At 37.6% G+C, this 14,898-nt stretch overlaps 1 protein-coding gene across 1 annotated transcript; it reads left to right on the forward strand.

The window, feature by feature from the left end:
* Positions 1-4,741: 4,741 nt before the first annotated feature.
* Positions 4,742-6,976, forward strand: LOC118752693 (heat shock 70 kDa protein cognate 5-like; the record flags this gene model as incomplete). The annotated part of the gene is given in 4 exon segments (XM_036487570.1): positions 4,742-5,320; positions 5,388-6,492; positions 6,552-6,692; positions 6,754-6,976. Coding segments are annotated over 4 exon segments (1,912 nt in total), but the record flags the coding sequence as incomplete, so codon positions are not given.
* Between the last annotated feature and the right edge of the window lie 7,922 nt (positions 6,977-14,898).

The raw sequence follows: 14,898 nt of genomic DNA on the forward strand, positions 1-14,898 counted from the left end.
TAATTAAAAAATCAGCTATATTTTTATAAAAAAAAAACAATTAAAATATAATAAAAACAAGTAATTTTTAAGCAAAAATCAAAACCGATCAATTCTCATATAAAAATTTAAGATTATCGTTAATTTCTTCATGATCCAATTACACTGGTTTACAGCAAAAATGTTCTATGGATGCCACTATCCGATTCCTATGTAGAATTGCTCGGTGATTCGGAAAATCGAGTTATTTTTTTTTCTATTGATAGGTTTTCGGGATATTTTAAATTTACAGTTATCAATTTTTTGCTTCATTACGTATATCTTACTAACCAATTCAAAAATCTTTATATAAAATACTTTATATAAAATAATTAAAAGGATTTTGAGTATGAACTTTTGTAACCCATTTAATCGTAGTACATTAAAGTGCAAATTTGAAATAGCTAGGACTTACGTATTTCCATATGAATTATGTTCGACATAGTCAAAACTTGTCAATATGTGGGTGTCTTATAGTTATGATAAGCACTATATAATGAAAACTGTGACACATATTCCTCACAGTCGGAATCTAAATCCCATCCAAGCCCAGTTAAACTAATATAATTCGCTTCAAGTTCTACTAACTCCATTGATTCAGCAAAGAAAAATCTCCGGTTGGTGACCACTGTCAACAAGTGCGAGCAAGTAATCAGAGGATCTAATGAAACTATCAATCTATTAAAAACGTCTCCTAAATTGTCAGCGGGACTCGTTTTCCTACTATACTACTTTGAACTAAATCCGCTTCTCACTAAAGATATTAAAGCCCTTGTTAGAACTAAATCCGCTTTTTATTCATTGAGCAACCGAAAAATAATAAACAGTTTAAGTTCGAATTGAAACAGAATCAAACTTAACCAGAAGTATATGTTTTTGTGTTCAAAGTGAAATTTTTAAAACCAATTTATTTAAAAATGCGCAAAGGGCTTTTCGTTTTGAACCCGGATTCTTAGTAAGGAAGGAACATACTTTATTACAGTACTGTCAAATTTAAAAGCGCTTTGCGTATTTAAAAAAAAAGTGATTTTGAAAATTACACTAGCAAAAGACAGAGGTTAGCTTAGTTTTTTTAATCATAATTTTTTGAAACACATAATTTCAAACAAAATACGCCAAAAGAATAAATAAGCTTCATTTTAAGTAATGGAAAAACCAAAATAACGAAATAGAATACCGGTTTCTTATAGTAACAATTTGAATTGCACATTTGAATTTATCAGTTTAAAAAAAAAAAGTTTTTTGTTCAAATTTGTCAAGTTTGAACACGTATATCTTTCAGCCGAAAAACGATAGAAAGGTGAAAACTTACCCTCAAATGTAGAATTTAATGGGCAATAAACCCATTTTTTTTAAATTGAATTTTGAGCACGCTTGGCCCCAGTGCGCGATGTTGATGGGATATCGTCATTCCTGTTGAAAAATTTTTCTGTTTTTGCCTATCAATTTTTCTAATTTTCAATAAATCTCTTGAACAGGGTGAATTTATGGATGCTTGGAATACCACTCGTATTACCCCGTATTCAAATGTGGCAATAAAAACGATATAAGCAACCATCGGCCAATATCAAAATTATCAACGATATCCAAATTATTCGAGTTTATTGTCAAACAAAAAGATTTTTTGCAGTTAGTCCCTTAAATTCTATTAATCAGCATAATTGTATGCCTGGAAGGTCGACTGTTACTAACCTTGCGGTTTTTTTCCGAATTCCGTTTAACTGCCTTTAATAACCGTCTACAAGTCGATACCATGTATACGGACTTTTCTAAGGCGTTTGACAAAGGCGTTCACTCAATCTTATGGCGATTTCGTTTCTTCCAAAAAATGTTGCCCTTATGTGTTTGATGTTACACTCAACCCCGTAAAAAGGTATATTTTTGCCTTCTTGTCCTTGTCTAGCTCATGCATTTCATAATATTGTCGTTTTAAACAACCATTAGATTTTCAGGGCAACCATCTCCCCTGACAAAGCTTCACAGGGCAGAGAATGTGCATTTTTTGTGTGACATTTTAAGAAAGGAACACACAATTTTCTCACCCTTTGCCTTTCTCGAACACCTAAAGAGAAATGGGCAATCAAAAGGTAACATTTTTTGGTAGAAATGAAATCACCATTAATTTCAAAATTGGCTAGCTTAGCTTTTTTATCGTGGGTAAAATCATATCTTTCTTCTTTAATGTACAATAACAAATGCCTCAGACTCTTTCAACCTACAGGCTGATCTTAATAACGTTGTTGCTTGGTGCTCCAAAAATAGATTAAAATTAAATACAAATATGTGTTATCATGTCCCCTCTTCCAAATCTCGTTCCATTACTCCGACTTCTATCTCATTGATGACTCGCAGCTTGTCACCATTGGTGAAGTTTCTGACTCAGGAGTAATCTTTGATCCAAGATTTCTTTTTCACAGTCACTGAAATTATACCATCGCAAAGCCATATTCAATGCTCGCATTTATCTGACGATTCAGATCTGATTTCACTGATCCGTATACCAAAAAATTACTCTACACTTCTCTTGTTCTTTCTAAGCTCGAGAACGCTGTCTTCATGCGGCGACCATATTATGAATGTCATATTAACAGGATTGAACGAATCCAAAAATCTTTCATTCGTTATGCTCTACGCTCTCCAGATTTTGTTGACCCTTTTCCATCTTACACTGCTAGACGCATGCTCATAAACCTTAAATCTCTGCACAATAGGAGGATTATTATTATTATTATTATTACTTTGTTCACATAACAGTTGTTTGTAACAGGCAAAACGAATCGAGATAGATATAGACAAATGTATACATAAATGATCGGAATGAAAAGAGAAATCGATTAAGCGGTGACTGTCTGTCCGTCCGTCCGTCCGTCCGTCCGTCCGTCCGTCTGTGCACACGATAACTCGAGTAAAAATTGAGATATCTTAACGAAACTTGGTACGTGCACTTCTTTCTGGCGTACGACGGCTGGTATTGAAAATGGGCAAAATCGGACAATAACCACGCCTACCTCCCATATAACGGTAATTGTCAGAAATACGAAAACTGCGATATTTTAGTAACTACTAAAGATTATTCACTCAAAATTGATATTTACAGTAAGTTTTAGACGAAAAATAAGAATATTATAAATTTTTGGAAAATGGGCGTAGCCACGCCCACTTATGGTTACATGTGTATATCTTGGTAACCGCTGCACCAATTTCTTCCAAACTTGGCACAGTTGTTGGACTTGGTATAACAGACGAAATGGCCGAAAATTTTTAAAGTCAGACAATAACAACGCCCACATCCCATATAACGTTACTTTAGAGAAATACCAAATCTTCGATAAATCAGTAAATATTAAAGCTAATTTATTCAAAATTGGTGTTTGCCATAATTCCTTATATGTATCCCGGTAACCGTTCTGCCAATTTGTACCAAACTCAGTATGGTTATTATTGTGCTTGCCACAAAAAAGCAAAACGTTGAAAATTATTGAAATCGGACTAAAATTACGGCCGCTTTTCATATAACGGTAAATTTCAGAAATGCTTAAAACTTCAATATTTCGAAAGTTTTGGACGCTAATTTACTCAAAATTGATACACACCGGCTTACCATGTAGCGGTAGCTTTCGGAAAGGTGAAAAACATATATTTAATACTTGCGCCGGGTATTTAATGTTCGGCTCCGCCCGAACTTAGACTTTCTAACTTGTTCTTCCTCTTACTTTCGTTTTCGATATTATACGGGGTGCGATTGACTCGCCGTTCTTACTCGAACGGATAAATAGAAGCGTGCTACTTAGGTGTACATGGCGTAGGAGTAACATTATTTCCTATTGACCACACATTACTTTATTTATCCATCGATTTGCTTCATTAGTAACTTGATTTGTTTGTAAAAGAACGGGCTTTAGCCCAACTGCAAGAATTTGACACAGAACCTGTTAGTTTTTTAATAAGTAAGTAAGTAATCTATAGACGGTTTATGAAAATTTTATTATTATATTATATTATATTGTCGTATTCCATTTTCAGTTTGTTAATTTGGCTCTTGAGATATAAGTGACTAAGTGCAACCAACTTTTGTTTTAAGCTGAATAACGGTAAATTGAAAATATCTCGAAAACGTATCCGTAGAATAAAAAAATTAACTCGATTTTTGGAATCAGCGAGCGATTCTATATACAAATTGGATAGTGGCGCCTGGAGAACAAAAACCAAATTAAAATTTGTGATCCAGTGTAATTTTCAGCCACTTCAAACTTGCACAATAATATATGTACATAGGTACTAAAAATCAATGGACATAAACTGCATATCCCATTATTTTTTAATTACTGATTAAAAAATTTAAAATTTTGATTGAAATATGTTGGCGGCCGCCGTGGTTATTGGCCAGCAGTGCATGCTACTATTCCGCAGGGCCTGTTGCGTTGTTGTTTCCAATAGCGGTCGCCCCTCGCCCGTATAACTGAAGTGCTTTCCATTGTGTGACATCATCAAGGCGCAAACCACAATTCGCGGGAGAAGCTCGGCCAAACAGTAACCTATTGTGTGAGCGACAATCTATTATTATTATTACGTTGAATTTATCTTAATTTTTTGCTGAAGAAGGACTTAAAAAGAAAAATGTATAAGTGTTGAGATTTATATGTAGAAGTCAATTCTTAGGGTAGGGTTTAACTTGTGATCAATTTTGTATACATATCCAATTAGATTTTTGTTGTTTCTGCAGGTCTGGCGAAGTTAAAGGGGCTGTCATCGGTATCGACTTGGGTACCACAAATTCTTGCGTTGCGGTAATGGAAGGTAAGCAAGCAAAGGTAATTGAAAATTCAGAAGGAGCCCGAACTACGCCGTCTCATGTTGCTTTTACCAAAGACGGTGAGCGTTTGGTTGGTATGCCAGCAAAACGCCAAGCAGTAACAAATTCGGCGAATACGTTTTATGCGACCAAACGCTTGATCGGCCGTCGGTTTGATGATCCTGAAGTTAAGAAGGACTTGAAAAATTTGTCATACAAAGTAGTGAAGGCGTCAAATGGTGACGCTTGGGTTTCATCTACCGATGGCAAAGTATATTCTCCTTCTCAAGTTGGCGCTTTTATTTTGATGAAAATGAAGGAAACAGCCGAGGCGTATCTCAATACACCTGTGAAAAATGCCGTTGTCACTGTCCCAGCCTACTTCAATGACTCACAGCGCCAAGCCACAAAAGATGCCGGTCAAATTGCTGGATTAAATGTGTTGCGTGTCATCAATGAACCAACTGCTGCTGCACTGGCTTATGGGATGGATAAGACCGATGACAAAATGTAATAACCATTCACGTCAATAGTGTAATCTTTATGTGAAGTAATTTGTTTTAATTTCTTGTTGCAGCATTGCCGTATACGATTTGGGTGGTGGAACTTTTGATATATCTATTCTGGAAATCCAGAAGGGAGTGTTTGAAGTAAAATCCACCAATGGAGACACTCTGCTTGGTGGCGAAGATTTCGATAATACCATTGTCAACTTCCTGGTGTCTGAGTTTAAGAAAGATACCGGAATCGATATTACTAAGGACAACATTGCAATGCAGCGCTTAAAGGAAGCAGCTGAGAAAGCCAAGTGTGAGTTGTCCTCATCACAGCAAACAGATATCAATTTGCCGTACTTGACCATGGATGCTTCTGGACCACAACATATGAATCTGAAAATGACACGTTCTAAGCTCGAAAGTCTTGTCGGAGATTTAATTAAGCGTACAATTCAACCATGCCAGAAGGCCTTGTCAGATGCCGAAGTTTCTAAAGCGGAGATCGGCGAGGTTTTGCTGGTCGGTGGCATGACAAGAATGCCAAAGGTTCAGCAGACAGTACAGGAACTGTTCGGCCGACAGCCCTCACGCGCCGTAAATCCCGATGAAGCTGTTGCCGTCGGTGCTGCTGTACAAGGTGGCGTGCTCGCTGGAGATGTCACTGATGTTTTGCTACTTGATGTGACACCATTGTCTCTGGGTATCGAAACATTGGGTGGTGTATTTACGCGACTTATTTCCCGCAATACTACCATTCCTACAAAAAAGTCACAAGTATTTTCGACCGCCGCTGATGGCCAAACACAAGTGGAAATTAAAGTACACCAAGGCGAACGTGAGATGGCTGCTGATAACAAATTGCTCGGTGCCTTCACATTGGTGGGAATTCCCCCAGCACCCCGTGGCGTTCCACAAATCGAAGTGGTGTTTGATATTGACGCAAACGGCATTGTCCATGTATCTGCTAAAGACAAAGGCACCGGCAAGGAGCAACAAATCGTTATTCAATCAAGCGGCGGCTTAAGCAAGGATGAAATTGAAAACATGGTAAAGAAAGCCGAAGAGTACGCTGCTAGTGACAAAAAGAAACGTGAGTTAATTGAATTGGTTAATCAAGGCGAAAGCATTGTGCATGATACCGAAACCAAAATGGAAGAATTCAAGAGCCAATTGCCTGCTGAAGAAGTAAGATGATTGCCTTTCACAAAATATTTGTCCCCAATCATTTTATGTGTTCCTTTTAGTGCGAAAAACTGAAGAAGGAAATTGCTGACTTGCGTACACTTTTGGCCAACAAGGAAACTGCGGAGCCTGAGGATGTCAGAAAAGCCACCAGCCAACTACAACAATCATCGCTGAAGCTCTTTGAGATGGCATACAAAAAGGTAATAAACGTATTATATGCTTCATTATTAGTGCGATTTTAATAGTCAAATTTATGTATAGATGTCAGCGGAACGCGAAAGTGGCGCTGCTGGAAGCAGCAGTTCGGAGCAAACTACCTCTGAAGAACAGAAAGAAGGAAAGAACTAGAGTGTCTGCTTTAATTGATGATTGGTGTGTGAAATGTATCGATGAATTAATATTGTTATCGTCGGATCCTATCAAATTTCTCTGTACGTTCGAAATAGTCGACAGAGTAAAACTCATACGAAAATTCTGATTCATTCATTTTTTATTGTTTGTAATGGAATCAACTGAATTGAGTGGATCTCGATGTCGATAATTCTTTTGATCAGAAAGAGGGATTTCTAACTAAGATGTGACCACAATTTTCACTGTATATGGTTTTTTTTTGTTAATTTAATAAAATAGTTTAGTTTCTAATTACTTAGTATAAACAAAATCACGAAGACGAAACATTTAATGAATATTGACATAAAAATGGAAATACTGAAATGGGTTATTTTTAAGCAGTTGATTATTAGTGATTTAAAATTCGTGTAAAATGACCGTACATAAATTTTCATTTCTATTCTTATGAAATACACTAAATATGAAATATTTACATCTATGTAATAATAAATAAAAACTAGTATACAAAATCAGACTTTCAATAAACTCCCCAGCACGCTATCAAAAGACCAGTGCATTATCACGACAGCCGGTTCTACTTACCGGAATGACCCTGGGGTTTTACCCGACAAAGGGCTGTTGTTTCAGCGATCCAACCCCGTTTAGGTCGGCGAAATCTCTCGAGAGTTGTACGTCCATAGGAGTTGTACGTACATAGGACTACATCTTCTTCGCATACTTCTGCTAAGGGCTGGCATTGAGTCAAACCCTGGACCAGAAACCTATACCTGCTGCGTGTGTCAGAGGCAGCTACACCACAACTCCACCTTCGTTAGATGCAATGCATGTAATCGGTGTAGCCACCTCCGAGTTTGCTTCAGGCTCTATGAGTCATAGGGAGAGGACCACCGCATACGTGGCCCCTTGCTGCCTCCACGGCACCAGAGTCCGCCTGAGTAACTCGACACAAACACAACCGCATCACAACACAATACAATAGATCACACAACAGACAACACCACCGACATAGCCGCACTACCACCCACACGCCGCCGTGTGAGTCCAGGATATTCCGTAACGTGACATCAGTCAAGTGCAACACTTGCCATGGCTGATGTCACTTTAGGGCATGTTCAAGACTGCGCACCACGCGAGATTGGACGAGGGACTATGAGGGCCCATGCTGTGCTGCTCGGTCGCAAGTACCAATTGCGACGCCGCCCACTACCACCACAGGGCAACAGCCTTTACAGCAGCACACACTGCATATGGCGAGCCGGCAAAACACCTCATTAACACCTCACATTTCAATAAGTCTACCTATGCACACGAAGATTTTAAAATTTAACTGTAACGGACTTCAGAGCAAGATCGAGGAGATAACAGTCTTCATGAGTCGGCATGGAATATTAATAGCTGCGGTCCAAGAGACAAAGCTGCACGGCAATTGAACATTGTCGGGCTATTGCTATCCGGTCAGGCGATGTCGAGCTGGAAATATTTAACATATATATACCCCCTGTCACCAGCTGCCCGGCTGGATATCACCCTGAAATAGGTGCGCTCCTCAGAGGTGAACACCGAAGGGGCACCGAAATTGCGCATATGGAAACTGCATTTATACATTATTTCGGTTTCAACCGAAACTGCATGTATGCTTGATTTCGGTTTTTGTCATATGCATTAATTCGGTTTCATTCGAAACTGTGCATGTATGCATTACTTCGTTTTTTTTTTCATATGCATTGTTTCGTTTTTAAAACGAAAGTACGCATATGCATAATTTCGGTATAATCTCAAATGCATTATTTCGGGTTTCAACCGAAACTGTGCATGTGTGCATTACTTCGTTTTACACATATGCATTATTTCGGTTTTCTAACGAAAGTGTGCATATGGATAATTTCGTTCTTTCTAATATGAATTATGGGTACGGTGACCATCCGTTCTGTTTTTTGCAGGACCGTACTGTTTTTCAAAGGTCGGTCCTGCGTAGTTTTTCTAACCTGAAAAACCTGAAAATGTACTGCTTTTTTCCAAGTGTCCTGCATTTGTCCCGCATTTTATTCGTTATTTTAAAATTATCGGACATTGGATGGATTTTTTCAAAAAACTATTTCTTGGTACTTTTCGTAGCTTTTCTTCAATATCTCATGAAAAAATCTCCCAATCAACGTAAGCGACTTACATCTCGAAGGATATTGGTGTGCCTCTTACCAAAATATATAACTTGTGGCGACTTCAATGAAAATTATTAGTGCTTTAGGCGACCATTTGCATTTTGTCGTCACAGTCGAAAAAAGTGAGATTTTCAGTCAAATACGCAGTTTTATTTGATTATTTTTTTCATTACTTTAAAAATTCGATAAAGAAGATATATCATTACAGTAAATTTGAGCCAAAGATAATGAAAATCGAATTAGAAATGCTATGAAGCGCAACTGCACAAATTATATATTTTTGTAACGGGCACATAAATACCTTTGTAACTCGTCGTTTACGTCGATTCATGACGCCGATTTTTGACAAATAACTGCGAAAAGTACAAAAAACAAAAAAGGGTATTGTTTTTGTTTTGAACGACTCAAAATTTGCTTATAAAATAATCTTGTAAAGATTTTCACTTTTCGTGTAAGCTATTGTAATTATAATATGTTTTACTATACTTTTATAGATATTCATGTAAAAAAAGATTAGTATCGATGAAGAAAACGTGATTCCATTTCAAAATTTAAAATGTATTAAGAATTTAGAATCATAAACACTCTTTCGATATATTTATACTACGTAAATATATGTAGGCATATTTTTGAAAAAAAAAGTCCATTTTGAATCCATATTTGTGGTCACCATAATTTATGGGGCTTGTTCGAGTTGCAATCACACCCGCAGTGTTGCGCGAATTATTAAATTTTAATCATGAAATATTTACAAGTAGGATTTCATTCTTTTTCCTTTTGTCTGGTAGTGTGGCTTATATTTTTTTCGTTCCACAATTCTTAAAAAAAAAATTTATTTCACACAGCAAGGTGGTAAACATGATACAAAAAAGAAGGTAGTTTTAATAAACAACTTTTTGATAAAAAATGAGATTTTTGACAATTGCTCAATTGTAAAAAATTCGAAGCGGCGTTACCCAATTTAAGTTTTTTTGGTGGAGGGGATTTTATATCCTAAATTTGGGAGTATAAATAAAATAGTTGTATCAACATTTACCTTTTAAAAATAATTAATAATAATAATAATTTGGCGCTTACTCATATGTTAGGGTTTGGCCGAGCCTCTCCTCCGAGTTGTGGCGTGTGCCTTGATGTTGGCACACATAGCGGAGGGACCTACAGTTTTACGCCGACTCCGAACGGCGATTGTATTTTTATGAGAAGCTGTTTTTCATGGCATGGCCATTGCCTGTCGAGGGACGACCGCTGTTAAGAAAAAACCTTTTTCTATATTTTTTTGCGATGTTGCTTTGACCCAGGTGCTGATGAGTGAAAGCACGTATTGCTTACCACTACACCACAGCGGCCGACATAATTAATATCTTATCTTAAAAACGTTAAAATTTTACATTAAATTCGATAACTACTTGCCATTACATTAATTAAATTTTTGTGAACATATTTTAAAATTTGTTTGTGTCATGTCATCTGATTATTACACAATGTAGCTAGCCAGGACTATTACAGTTTTCTATATCGGATACGATTGTTTCTGATATAATGTAGACACTGAAATTACACATTTCGATATTTTCTTTGTCCATGTCTTTCAAGTAACTTGAAAACGGAATTTACTTTGGGACCCATAGGCCTTATGACTTTCAGAGAAGTTAGAATTATCGAATTATAGTATTTTTCGACATTATCGTTGTTTCTTTGGGTAAAAATAAATATATTTTACTGTTCAATATTAGAGGTGGTGTGAAACAAAATTGATGATTTATTGTTAGTATGAAAACTAGAAGCACAATTATCAACTTATTGAGCATTAGACCTCTTTCAAAAAACATAAGGGGAAATGTTCGGTTATTTGTGCAATGGTTTTGGTTTTTTGTACAAATAACCGAGCCGTTCAAATCTCGATAAGAACACAATGTTTGTAAATAAACCACAAATTAATAACAAAATTTGAAGGATTTTAAATATCGTGTACCGTAGCACGAAATGTCACAATCTACTTAATTGTCAGGTTGTTAATATGGCGACGAAAAAGTGACAATGGAACTACCTTCTTTTTTATTACTTTTTACTTTAGCTCGGGATGTAACTATGTAATATTGATGCGCCTAAAAGATGCAGCGATTTCTATTCTCAAGTTACATACCTGATGACAGTACGAATGGCAATTATAATAGGGAGGTTTTAGTTTTTTAAACTATAATTTTATTTGTATAATGGTGGTAAATACCTGAATGAAAAACTGAGAATGCTGAAGTAAACAGAATTCAATACTGAATTAGCTTCCAGATGAATGAACACTTTGCTATGTATTCATTCTCTAATTCAGTTCCAATCAAATTTTATACACTAAGAAAAATATGTAAGTTTAGATGATGGAATAATGAGGTGTATATACTTTAAAACGATATTGACATAGTGCCACGTATCAATGCACAGCGGCCACGCGGGCTAAGCCATGTCCTACGACTGAATGCTTATGCTTGGACTCCTCCACGCATGAAACGCAGCTTGATTCACATGAACATATTGTACAAATTTATAGTTTTGGTTGTTTAAAAACTGAGTGCAAAATGTTCCAAGACAATTAGTATCTATAATTTTTTTCTTTAAAAGATTGGAAAATATGCAGAACATGAAATAATCAAGCATAACAACTATCGAATGATAGCAGCTTTTCTCATTCGGTCCATGGTTTATCCACATACATATAATGTCCTTTTTTAAAACACATATGTGTCCATTTTCGCTGATGAGTTTTTTTTTTGTAAAAAATGATATTTTCATTTCCCAATACCAGGCGCTCATACATGCGAAGGTACAACGTGTGTCAAGTTAGCACTACACTTTTCGAAATTGGAAAAGTTAACTACGGCATTATATGTAGTGATTTTGTTGTAAATTTGTTGTGGAAAGAAACAATTTTTAGCTCTCGTTTTTTTAAATATATGGTATGTAGCGCTAATTTGACACCATACACCTAGTCCATAGAATTGAGATATTGAAAATGATATAACGGCATTAATTGTAGCTTTTTTGTTGTAAATTTGTTGTGGCAAGAAAAAATTTGTAGCTCTCGTTTTTTATCAAAAAATGGTATGTAGTGCTAACTTGACACCATACACCTAGTCGATAGAATGGAGATATCCAATATGTTACTATGCCATTAATTGTAGCTTTTAACTTTAAAATTTGTTGTGAAAAGAAAAAATGTGTAGCTTTCGTTTTTCGGGAAAAAAATTGTGAAAAACCCTGGCGACTTGGTGGATGCAAACTGAATAAGTGCACCAGTGTTTTTTTTTTTATTGAAAAAATAAGAAAACAAAAGCACCAGGTTTTAGTTTGAAATACAATTAAGTTTGGCGGTTTATTTAATATGTATATTAAAATTCAAGGGGGCTTACAATATTACCTTGCTTATGAAGTGGTGTGGCGGCGGAACGTCCGTAATCGCTGGTGATGAAAATCCAATAGGAAGTTTAAAGAATTAAAAACTGAATTCGAACCCTCTAAACGGTTTGAAGAGTTCCGTTTTCAGGGGAAATTGAACGAAAGTGCACTGACAGGAAAAGTGCAGCTTTTATTTTTGTCTTGTTTCACATACGAATGTGTATGTGTGTGCATCTGTTAAATTAACATTAGGGTGGTACACCCGATAATTTAATTGAATAATTTGATTTAGCGTGGAGGCCTAAACATACCGGCCCCCTTGCTATAAGTAACGTCTCAAAGATGATTCAGCCACCACACCTACTTTTACATTTATTTACATTGTAAATTATCTTCTTTAACATTGTAAGTTCTGCCGCAGGTTAGCCTTGCCCGGGGATCTAGTTCGAACGTTCTCCGGTCTTCATTGCAGTTTCTAGCTACGGGGAAAAAATGGAAGAAAAAAAGCTAATAAGGAAAAAGGCGTGGTTGAACATTTCATTGCACTTTTATTTAAATTTGGTATGAATTCATGACTACTAAATAGAAAATTTTAACTGTTTTGTCACATTTGGTGAGCTCCTGATATAATCAGCCCGAACATGGAAGCTTGCGCCAGTAAACCGCCGATCGTTGTTGGCGGAGTGCCATATACCATGACCTGAGCGTACACATCAGCGCCGAGTGTAAGTCGAGTGGGGGTGGCCCGGTAGAACTCTGGATCCGCCAGCCGCATAAATTGAAACGGCGTTGCTATCGTTGGGTCGATATTAGCCGCGGGGCTGAGTCGGCTGTATCGCGTAACTAGTCTGGCCTGAGTATTTACCCGTTCCGCGACCCCATACTTTCCTCGCAGCACGAGGGAACATGTTTTTGCGCGGGCGTTGCTGGCTTCGAGCTGAAGCTCCCGTGCTAGGTCCCTGTCGATGGTACTGCTGGGGGCGCAAGAGTCAATCAATGCCCGCATCAGATGAAGTCGGCCGCCTGAATCGATCCGTACGATTGCGGTTGGCGCGATGGCTACGAATGAGCGCATTATTGGTGCCGGAACCGCAATTGTTTTTAACCGGCCTGTCCGGAACCCACCTGCTGAGGGTGGAACGGTCGCCATGCCGGTGTCGTGCGGGCGTTATTGCTTACCAGTGAGGCGGGCGAAAAGGACGAGTTTCCGCGCCATCTCGGTGGCTAAAATTGGTTCCGCGCCGATATGAGCGAAAAGGACTAGTTCCGCGTCATCTCGTTGACCGCCCGTTGGCTGTGTGTGTGGCAGCAGTGCAGGCATGGGACTGTCTGCTTCAAGGCCCTTATTTCGGAGTTCGTGCTGCAGCGGTGGTCGAAAATTGCGGGTTGTCAAGCCGCCGTCGTGTGGTGAAGGGATTATCTCTTCCCGTTTTTCCACCTCCTCTTCCTCTACCTGCTGCGCCCATGACGTCTTTTGGTCAGAAATCGCTCCGTCAGAGCCGTCGTCGTTATCGGGGTGATTTTCTGTAGTTTCCCTGGGATCGCCGTAGTCTTTAATGTGCAGGGAGGTATGGTGCTTTTCGTCGCAGCGGTGGCATCGGTCATTGCTTCCTCTATCCGATGGAATGGCGACAAACAGTTGGGACAGTACCAATGTATTAAAATCGCCCTCAACCTTTCCTCGGCGGATTTCCCTCGATATATGGGGCAAAGTCGTTCTCCATGGTTGTTGCCGCACAACCGACGGGGAATCTTAAAATGATCTACGCGTTTCTCGGTCTTAGTGCGGGTGGCCGTGAAGCGAGGCATTCTGTAAATTTAAACCCCCTTTTTATGGCCGTGTGCACTATTATGGTTCATTGAGTATTTTAAAACCTTAGCTGGGTGGCAAGTTATACATATACATATATGTACATACACATATTTAATTGCTAATATATGATTTACATTTCTTTTACTATTTTTATTTTTATTTATTTATTTTTTGGGACTAATTCCATGCCCTGCAGTGTATACTGGCTGAATAATAATTCTTGGGACTGAATAATAATTTTTTGGGACTAATTCCATGCCCTGCAGTGTATACTGGCTGATTAATAATTCGCTTATATCGTACAATAGGTGAGAGAATGACTATGGTGTGTTTACCTTGGATTTTCATCACCAGCGATTACGGACGTTGCGCCACCACACCACTTCATAAGCAAGGTAATATTGTAAGCCCCCTTGAATTTTAATAAACATATTAAATAAACCGCCAAACTTAATTGTATTTCAAACTAAAACCTGGTGCTTTTGTTTTCTTATTTTTTCAATAAAAAACACTGGTGCACTTATTGAGTTTGCATCCACCAAGTGGATGCCTAAACAATTGAGTTGACCCTTTTTCGAACAAAATTTAGTATGTAGTGCTAAGTTGACTCCATGCACCATTGACGACGTAATTGAGATATTGAAAAGGTTAAAACGGAATTAATTGTAGCTTTTTTGCTGTAAATTTGTTGTGGAA

The sequence above is a fragment of the Rhagoletis pomonella genome, unplaced genomic scaffold (genome assembly GCF_013731165.1).
Source record: "Rhagoletis pomonella isolate Grant_MI unplaced genomic scaffold, Rhpom_1.0 Rhpom_scaffold_01756, whole genome shotgun sequence".
Taxonomy (NCBI): Eukaryota; Metazoa; Arthropoda; class Insecta; order Diptera; family Tephritidae; genus Rhagoletis; species Rhagoletis pomonella.